Source organism: Nanorana parkeri, unplaced genomic scaffold (genome assembly GCF_000935625.1).
Source record: "Nanorana parkeri isolate BGI_ZX_2015 unplaced genomic scaffold, ASM93562v1 scaffold13, whole genome shotgun sequence".
NCBI lineage: Eukaryota > Metazoa > Chordata > Amphibia > Anura > Dicroglossidae > Nanorana > Nanorana parkeri.
Window position 1 is genome coordinate 4024389 of NW_017306281.1, and position 10308 is coordinate 4034696.

Genomic DNA, 10308 nt, shown 5'->3' on the forward strand with positions numbered 1-10308 from the left:
CCCCAGACCCCCCCTTTCACCACAGAGAACCCCCCCCCCCTTTTTTCACATCAAAGCCCTCCTCCTTTCACATCAAAGTACCGCTACTTTCAAATCAGAGACCCCCTCCTTTCACATCACAGTTCCCCTCCTTTAGATCATCAGAGACCCCCTCGTTTCACATGACAGTTCCCCTCCTTTCACATCAGAGACCCCCTCGTTTCACATGACAGTTCTGCTCTTTTACATCAGAGCCTCCCCATTCACATCAGAGTTCCGCCTTTTACATCAAAGACTCCCCTTTTCATATCAAGGCCCTCCTCCTTTCACATCAGAGTACTCCTACTTTGACATCAGAACCCCCCCTCCAAAATCCCTCCTTTCACATCAGAGTGCCCCCACAGTTCCCGGCTTTCACATCAGAGTCCCCCCTTTTCATATCAGACTCCCCCTTTCATGTTAGAGACTCTCTTGCAGCAAAAACTTGAAGGCACCCTGGTTGAGAAAGGCTGAAGAAGACTAAGGGCTCGTTCAGATACCACGCGCTCACTGGTGTGCACTGAAACCATGAACTACATTGTAAAAAGCATCGCAATGCTAAAATACGATCCTGTCCTGTTTTCTTTTTAGCACACACCAAGATAGTGAGAAACAAAAACATATAAAGCCAATTGCTTTGTTTATGTGTTGAGCAGCAGAAGATGTGAGTGAGCCATAAGATATTTCACAATTTCATGAATAAACCACCATGATCTAAATAGAAAAACATGAGCCCCTCTCACACAATGCCGAAACCCGGGATCGAACCAGGGACCTTTAGATCTTCAGTCTAACGCTCTCCCAACTGAGCTATTTCGGCTGCTTGTCACAGATGCCGGCCGCCGGCCACACCTTCTTCCACTGGAGTGTGAACCCGGCTGAGTGACAGTATATGTAGAAATACGTACTGGTAAAGTACAAAGGAATTACTGTTTCCTTTTTTTTTTTATACATGTCCTTGTTCCTATACTCTAAATGTGCTCCTTAAGTAAACTGCCATAGCTGCCTTTGGGCTCTTTCAACCACAGCCTCCTGAATAAAAATATGAATCACTGTACTGCTACAATATACACTTGCAGCATGTAAGTGTGGTTTGTTTTCTTTTTCTTTCCCAATAGGAATGACCTTAACTATGAATACTGTAGGTATCAGGACACGGGTCAGTGATAAACAAGTGAAAGATTCTTGGGTTTAATAAAATCTTTATATTGTGTGTAGATTTATTAAACACAAAAATGTGTATAAAATGTCAAAGTTTTACTCTGCTTTAGATGGCAACTCTTTATCATAATACTATCCCAATCCCCTATATTGGAATGGACAGTGAAGTACAGCATTACAGTGGCACTCAATGACATGTGAAGAAGTGAAGTGCAACGTTGTAGTGGCAGTCAGTGTAGTGCAACGTTGTAGTGGCAGTCAGTGTAGTGCAACGTTGTAGTGGCAGTCAGTGATGTGCAGCGTTGTAGTGGCGGTCAATTAAGTGGATCCCTATAGTAGCAGTCAGTGATGTGCAGCAGTGTGGTAGTGGTCAGTGAAATACAGTATTATACTGGCAGTTAGTAATGTGCAGCAGTGTAGTGCAGTGGTGTAGCGACAGTCAGAAAAGTGTAGTGGCAGACAGTGAAATACAGTATAATACTGGCAGTTAGTAATGTGCAGCAGTGTAGTGGCAGTCAGTGAAGTACAGTATTATACTGGCAGTTAGTAATGTGCAGCATTGTAGTGGCAGTCAGTGACGTGCAGCAGTGTGGTGGTGGTCAGTGAAGTGCAGCATAATTATATATATATATATATATTATATATATTATACATACACAGACTTATACATACACAGACTTGAGGCATCCCGGATTCCCATCTCTTCAGCTGTTCCTTACCTCTTACCGATGTGACCACCCGCCGGGCTTGTGATTGGATGGAAAGCCTGGGAAGCAGCAGCCACGCTCGCCAGCAGTTTCCCAGGCACCGAGCACTGTGGCTGTTATGTGAATAATGCAAGTGGCAAGTGCTGCTCACCTTTGTATCGCTGAGCAGATCACACAGAGATCTTTGTGATCTCTCCACTGTCTCAGTGACTAAAAACACAGCGTCCACTGTTGCTGTTTTGTGTTGTGCTTGGGGTGATTAGGGTGGCTCAGGCACACCTGGGGTGTGGTGGCGGTCAGGGAAGGGCAGTATTATAGTGGCAGTCAGTGAAGTGCAGCAGTGTAGTGGCAGTCAGTGACGTGCAGCAGTGTAGCGGCAGTCAGTGACGTGCAGCAGTGTAGCGGCAGTCAGTGACGTGCAGCAGTGTAGCGGCAGTCAGTGACGTGCAGCAGTGTAGCGGCAGTCAGTGACGTGCAGCAGTGTAGCGGCAGTCAGTGACGTGCAGCAGTGTAGCGGCAGTCAGTGACGTGCAGCAGTGTAGCGGCAGTCAGTGACGTGCAGCAGTGTAGCGGCAGTCAGTGACGTGCAGCAGTGTAGCGGCAGTCAGTGACGTGCAGCAGTGTAGCGGCAGTCAGTGACGTGCAGCAGTGTAGCGGCAGTCAGTGACGTGCAGCAGTGTAGCGGCAGTCAGTGACGTGCAGCAGTGTAGCGGCAGTCAGTGACGTGCAGCAGTGTAGCGGCAGTCAGTGACGTGCAGCAGTGTAGCGGCAGTCAGTGACGTGCAGCAGTGTAGCGGCAGTCAGTGACGTGCAGCAGTGTAGCGGCAGTCAGTGACGTGCAGCAGTGTAGCGGCAGTCAGTGACGTGCAGCAGTGTAGCGGCAGTCAGTGACGTGCAGCAGTGTAGCGGCAGTCAGTGACGTGCAGCAGTGTAGCGGCAGTCAGTGACGTGCAGCAGTGTAGCGGCAGTCAGTGACGTGCAGCAGTGTAGCGGCAGTCAGTGACGTGCAGCAGTGTAGCGGCAGTCAGTGACGTGCAGCAGTGTAGCGGCAGTCAGTGACGTGCAGCAGTGTAGCGGCAGTCAGTGACGTGCAGCAGTGTAGCGGCAGTCAGTGACGTGCAGCAGTGTAGCGGCAGTCAGTGACGTGCAGCAGTGTAGCGGCAGTCAGTGACGTGCAGCAGTGTAGCGGCAGTCAGTGACGTGCAGCAGTGTAGCGGCAGTCAGTGACGTGCAGCAGTGTAGCGGCAGTCAGTGACGTGCAGCAGTGTAGCGGCAGTCAGTGACGTGCAGCAGTGTAGCGGCAGTCAGTGACGTGCAGCAGTGTAGCGGCAGTCAGTGACGTGCAGCAGTGTAGCGGCAGTCAGTGACGTGCAGCAGTGTAGCGGCAGTCAGTGACGTGCAGCAGTGTAGCGGCAGTCAGTGACGTGCAGCAGTGTAGCGGCAGTCAGTGACGTGCAGCAGTGTAGCGGCAGTCAGTGACGTGCAGCAGTGTAGCGGCAGTCAGTGACGTGCAGCAGTGTAGCGGCAGTCAGTGACGTGCAGCAGTGTAGCGGCAGTCAGTGACGTGCAGCAGTGTAGCGGCAGTCAGTGACGTGCAGCAGTGTAGCGGCAGTCAGTGACGTGCAGCAGTGTAGCGGCAGTCAGTGAAGTGCAGCAGTGTAGCGGCAGTCAGTGAAGGGTATCTGTGTAGTGACAGTAGGTGAAGTACAACATTATAGAGGCAGTCAGTGACGCATGTGTGTCAGTGTTTGCTTACCTGCTGGCCCAAGGCACTGGGTCTCCTGAGAGTGACATCAGAGGCAGCACCTGAACTATGCAGGCAGAGTTGGGTGGATCAATCACCCCCGCACACTGAGTATGTAGACCTGAGCTGTTTACATACTCCCTTCACCTCCATAGTGTCAAGAACACAATGAGACATTAACAAGGAGAGCAATGTAAGCTCTCACTTCCTGAGTTTCAGCTTTTATATACAGTAGATATATCTAGCAAAGGAAGTAATAATTAGAAGGTCCAGGAGAACGTTGGATCAGGGTTACATGGGCCTAGTGCCCCAAAGCTGGTGACACGGATGACATCAACACAAACAGTGCAGAGCTCCCGCTGGTTACATGGGCTGATGGTGACATTAGGTATTGTAACCCAAAAACAAACACTTGGATTATCTGATTAATTACATCTGTCAGATCAATGCATTCGCTTCAATATAAGATAAATTAAAACAAAAACTACAATATTAGGCCAGCGCCTTTAATACTGTGCCACCTCTGCACCTGCTCATTCCCAAACAATTAGAAAAATGGACCCAATGTCCCTCATCAGTGGTCCATGTAAGGTTTTTAAAAGCTGCCCACTACTGTCCGGATGGTTGAGTGCAGCAGTGATAAGAGCTCCCTTAATATCCTTCCAATTCAAAGTTTACTGCAGACCCTTCCCTCCAAGGTGAGGGGTATGGCTAATTTATTTCAGCTTCAGATGTATCTACACCAGCTGGGCAGCCATGTCTCTTACCAAGAAGTAAATACTCTGCAGTATACTCTAGAAAGGGAGAGTATTACTTAGCTTCATAGCTGGACTGGAAGGTTCTTTCACTTTCAGTAGTGGCTCACTTCTAAAATTGTTAAGTAGGTCATATACGTGGATTGGAGAGGAGAGTGTTCAGGTCAAAGTAGGAACGTCTCACTTTAATAATATCACTATATATGTCACACACTGTTACCAGAGAGGCCCAACATAGACTGGTATGTATAAACATGAATAATGTGCCACGCTCACAAATCAACTAGGTTTCTAATCTAACATAAAAGGGTTAAATATGTGCTATATATCATAATAGTGTAGCAAACATATAGTGCTTCAAAACGATGATAATAATCCACTTTAAAATCACAAATATACAATATATATATTAAAAAGTCCACTTGTGATGAATACACCATGCAATTAGAAGGTGAATTGTGCACCCAAATCTAGGATGGATATAATAAGTAAGTGATTAAACAATTCCTCCGTGTACCTTGTGACTTCCACCTTCCACTCCCCATAGAATAACTCTCACCTCTCGATGTGACCTTACATTATAACAGGTCCAGAAAACGCCACTTCCCTTACCGAGTACTATACCGAGTACGGATACCGATGCTTCCACCCGCATGGAGCTGGCTTACAATCAGGAAGCTGGGCAGCGTGTAATGACATGCCGCCCTGCTTCCTGATTGCCAGGGAAGCCAGCTCCATGTTGTTAGGCCGGCTTGATTGTGATTGCTAGGGAAGCCGGCTCCGTGTTGTTAGGCCGGCTTGATTGTGATTGTCTGGGAAACCGGCTTCCCAGCCAATCAGGAAGCCGGGCGGCGAGTTATGACCTGACTGGCCGGAAAGCCGGCTTGATGCCGATTGGCCGGGAAGCCAACTTCCCAGCCAATTAGCAAGGAGCCGGCCTCCTGGCCAATCAGGAAGCTGGGTCAATACTCGCTGCCCGGCTTTCTGATTGCACGGGAAGTGGGCTCCAAGTTCCCATACGGCACTGCCGGCCAGAGGAAATCTTCTTCTGACCAGATGGTCCGGTACCGGGGAAAGTATCTGAGCATGTGGGCACTCACCCAAGTACTCGGTATCGGAGAGACGGGGGAACCGAGAGGTGGGGCCAGATTTGATTGGGTAATTCCATTTTCCCATATTATTTGGGAAAGTGAACTTACACACACAATGGGCATTAAAGGGTAAGAGAGTTCAGCTGCCCGGCTACCGCAATATGGCACATAGTGCAATTCAAAACACTCAACGCGCGCACACACACACACAATGACCCCCAAAAACCAGGGCAGGGGGGCCCGGACAAGATCGCTGCTTGTTTCATACAAGTGATCTGATCAGATCACTTGTATAAAACGTGCACTGGCTCCCCACTGTACATTTAGCTCTGCTTGCCAGCAGCAGGGCTAAATGTACAAAAAAAAGGACCCGCCCCGTGCCCGGAGCTGCAGGTCCTGGATTTGTGAGCGCGGCACATTATTCAAGTTTATTTATCATTCTGGTTATACACTAGAATTAGTGCCTGCTGCCTAGGATAGTAGCTGAGTGCGAACGTCTGTGATATATTATAGACTGGTATGCACCTACACAAAAATGAAAAAATCTTTAGTTGCATATGTTTATTTTCACTTTGATGTATGTACATATGTTACAGTATGTACTCCATAATAATGGGCCTTTATGGCCCTATGTAGATTCTGGTACAGAAATTCACAAAAACCATTAAGAACAGCTTAGTTACATTGTAACAATGTATGAAACCCATTAAAAAAGCACACTGGTGAACAGAATATTATAGTTTGTTGATTCAGAAATGTGATCTTGACTTTGAAGTCTTTAAGGCACATCTAGGCAAAGGTTCATCAACTTGTATCGTGAGTGTTCATTCTATGGACAGCTAAAGACCAAAGCTCAGTCAGAAGAGGTGACTGGTGGCCAGATTTTAGATAATTCTTCATGCGCAGCCTCAGGAATCCACTGACAATAAGCATGGAGCAAATCTGTGTGCGAGAAAGCAGACGTTTTTCAGAACCTCAGTTTTCTGCAGAAGTCATGTACACACATTTACAATCAGTCATGTAAAGAATGTGATTACAAGCAGTCTTAAAGGCAAGAAGTAGGTTTACTTACATGTTGGGTCCTTGTTCCATGCAGCCAATAGGGAGGCGAGGTTATCTGCATTCTCGGAAACCAAGGCCTTTAGTAACACTTCTGTTCTAGGCTGTAGTCTATGTGAAATTAAACAATGTATTCTTTTTAGAAGTCTATATTGCAATCACTAGCACGCATTGTATTGCATCACATGCATTTATGCTACTGGCTCACTTTTATAAATGTATACAGAATTGGTTGAACCACCAAAGAAAATTGGATACCACACCCCTAACAATTGAATACCAAACAAAACAAAAACATCACCATTAATCCGAGGAACAAACACCCGCAAACCCAGAGAGAGCAGAAAGACACACAGGGACATTCGAAATGGAGGAATCGAACAGCCCTCAGTGTCCACCTAATCAATAGTCAGAGGGTGAGCCGAGGTAAGTCCATACTTCCTCCAGAGTGAACCCCCATCTGTATCCCCCACTCTCCCCGAATGATCAACGACTGCACCATCACACGCCGCTCATCCCGGCGTGTGACGTGCGCTCCCAGGGCGGACCAAGAGGTCAACCTAAAACTATTGGTTTTCATGAATTGATTTAGAATATTATGTATTTGATTACAACCCGTATATCTGGATGCGACACCTTAAAAGCCCCATGTTTTTTTTTGGTTTGGTTTGGTATTCACTTTTATAAATGTTTTCAATAACATTTCATAAAATGGAAAACATAGAAAAGCTAGATATGTGCATCAGCTGCAGGAGCTTGCTGCATAAATAAGGTCATGTCATCTTTACAGGGTAGCTAGCCACGGGGTATGCTACTCCTTCACACCACAGTCATAAAGCTGTCTGGCTGGATAGGGAAAGCTTCAGGAGGAGGATGGAGGAAAAAAAGAGAGGGGGACCAGGGGTGGAATGCTGGGGGGCATGGCTAAATATAGGAGATAGGAGGAGAGTGAAGTGTGCTAACATGAGATGCTAGTAAGCTGTCATAACCTCTAGATTCTGAAGTATTATTCAATAGGCAGTTTAGAAACATTGCTTATGCTGCACTGAAATTCCAAGATGTATCAGCCACGTCTGAGTTCTCTCCTGCTGGACTACAGAACCCACTCCTGTTATTATAAGGAGATATTTCTGTGGTGCAGTAGGGGAGAGCTTGGTAAGGCTAAACAATGAGTTTTCAGTGCAGCAGAGGCATTGTGTTGGCAGCTCAAACACAAGCTGACTAAGAATGAGCACAGTCACATGAAACTCTATATTTGCATAAGATATTCAAGATCCTACAGCAGTAGCAGTGAGTGAGCATGTTCATAGGTAAGGTCTATGTAGGTGCAGGACCATGTCACATCAGCAGTGATCTAGGACAGCAATAGCTCTCTCCATTTTCTCTGGTGATTTGTAAAATAGCTCCAGTTGCTGCTGTAAGCTTGCTACACTATTTCTATACAGCAACACAGTGCTGGTGTGCCTTGGTCCACAGCTGCTGCATTAAATAACAGGGGAAGCTGCTGGACCTAGCTTTTCCACAGTTACATCCAAAGACTGTCAAATGAAATTGCTCAGCAAATGAGCCATAAAATCATTGCAAACTCTAGACTTTCATTGTCCACAAATTTGTGTTTCCTATCAGCAAAAAAAAGGAAAGTCATTCTGTAGCAGTTACATATCACTTCACCAAGCTTTAAGATAAGTATAACCTTCATAACAATAAATGATCTACTGCAAGCAATAAAAAATGGCTGATAAATGAATATAGTGCTGACTATAGTGGGAACATATTTCTAAGGCATCTGTGGTTATTTAGGAGTAAATAATACTTACTTGGCCCATGATTTAAGCATGGTTGTGGGGCTTGATAAAAGAACGCTGGTATAAGAGCCCAGTTTTTTTACCACCTATGACAAAAAAAATGGCAGTTATTGTATACAGAACACACCATTTTTTTTACAATGCCAAAACTCGTACAAAAACTGTTAAAAATAGCAAACTCATCCCATATATTAATGTAAATTTACATAAACACATTCCCCATTTCCGATGTACTCCTGAAAAAACTCTGCATGCTGACCAAAGCCACCAATTCTGTACTTAGAAGACTCAGAGGCCCAAACTGTTCTGCCTATGGGTACGTGTTCTGGTCCAGCAAAGTTTGGATGAAGCATTTAAGACTGAATGGGCCAAATGTACACTTGCAGGCCTGCCATGTAAAATTCCCACTTCAGTATGCCCTCTCTGATTAGGAAAGGGTTATTTATGTACATTTTCTAGGGAGCATCCTCTGATATCTGTGTACATTAGACTATATATTTACACAAATGTATTTGCTATTTACATACTCTCCTTATAGTAGTTGAAGCAGAACTCAAAGCATAAAAATACGACTAGCCCATTAAAAGGAAATTAAAAACCACTTTTGCTGCAATGCTTACTATCAATCCAATCCAGGGCCGTCCCTCACAGTCATTCTTTTTTTACCACTAAATATCCTCAGCCTTCTCGGGGTTAAATGATGACCAGCAACATTCAACCTATTGCTCTGAGCCCAGGCTGTCATGGACCCACCCCCTGATTGTAAATGGACAGTGAAGGAGAAAGCAGCACAGTGTTAAGCCCATCTCTCTTTCTCCGCAATTTCACCTGCTATCAGCACGCTCCTTGACGGCACACAAACCGATCAGATCCCTTTGCTGCTTTTTCCTTTCCCACCCCAAGCTTTGCCGCAGAGGGACAGCAAAAAGTTAATACTAGGTCAAATTTAGATGCTTAGGGAAAAAATTTATTTAAAAAAGGGAAATTCCACTTTCCCAAATTTTGGAAAAATGAAATTACCCCTCCAATCTGGCCCCTACTCCCCACCCTGCTGTACGTTCCTTTGTCCATACCATGTACAGAGCAGCACAACCTGTGCTCTGCATTTTAAATTTCGCTTGGAAAATGGGGAGCACTCATTGGTCAACGCAGTCCAGGCTATAACCAAGCCAAAATATTGCTGGCTGTCTGGTAAATTGGGAATTTGTGTTTTTATGGAGGGTAGGACATACCTGGAGGGAAGATCTCAGAAATCCTTGCAATGTCCTCAACATAGGACAGCAATGCACGAGGTTCTGTATAATGTGTGTACAGGGCCGGCCTTAGGCCTTTAGGCGCCCTGTGCGAGAAAGCTTTACAGCGCCCCTGAGTGGCCACACCCTTTAGTGGCCACGCCCCCGTAACCACACCCATTTCCCCCAATATATGCACCATTTAAAGACTCCTATTTTGTTAAGCCGCAAAGAAACATATTAAAAAGTGTGATAAAAATAAAACTTTTATTCAAAGGTATTAAACTTGTAGGCACAATAGAAGTATTCTTATCAAATAAAACAACAGAAGGTAAACAATAAATGTCAAAATACAATAGAGTCAATAAAAATAAAGTGTCAGGTCGTCATGCTGACCCCTTTTTTCAAGTAAGTGCATCTAGAAAAGTAAAAATAAAAAACAGAACACAGACCCCGGGCTACATGTAAATGAAGCCAGGGGTCTGTATTGTATTCAGACACATAATAATAATAATTTGTTTGAGAATGTGCGGCGGCCATGTTGGCCACCAGCGTGTTCTCTGAATGCGTGCCACCATCTTGGAGGCAGGGAGCATGACGTTACATGACGCCATGCATGCGTGGCGTCAGGTGACCTCACACGCCGATATTGGCCCCACCATCTTGGTGTATACCTAGATATACACCAAGATGGCGGCGCCCAACACGTGCGGTGTTATATGACGTCATGCGCCCT

The 10308-nt window shown here is 45.7% G+C and overlaps 2 protein-coding genes and 1 non-coding gene across 3 annotated transcripts in view; all 3 read right to left on the bottom strand.

Annotated features, from left to right (window-relative positions):
* UBC (ubiquitin C) overlaps window positions 1–10308 on the bottom strand; it is a 29702-nt gene that overhangs the window by 11540 nt on the left and 7854 nt on the right. The gene's annotated exons all lie outside the window — the stretch shown is intronic.
* On the bottom strand, window positions 766–838 carry TRNAF-GAA. The gene has a single exon. It is a non-coding gene; the product is annotated as a tRNA-Phe (tRNA).
* The window catches only part of DHX37 (DEAH-box helicase 37), a 48053-nt gene continuing 43787 nt past the window's right edge, over window positions 6043–10308 (bottom strand). Inside the window, exons 26-28 of the mRNA XM_018557283.1 lie at window positions 8353–8426; window positions 6549–6646; window positions 6043–6418 (exon numbers count right to left, since the gene is read on the bottom strand). Of these exons, the coding sequence (XP_018412785.1) occupies window positions 6330–6418; window positions 6549–6646; window positions 8353–8426 (261 nt within the window). The 3' untranslated portion in view covers window positions 6043–6329. The remainder of the gene's footprint in view (window positions 6419–6548; window positions 6647–8352; window positions 8427–10308) is intronic.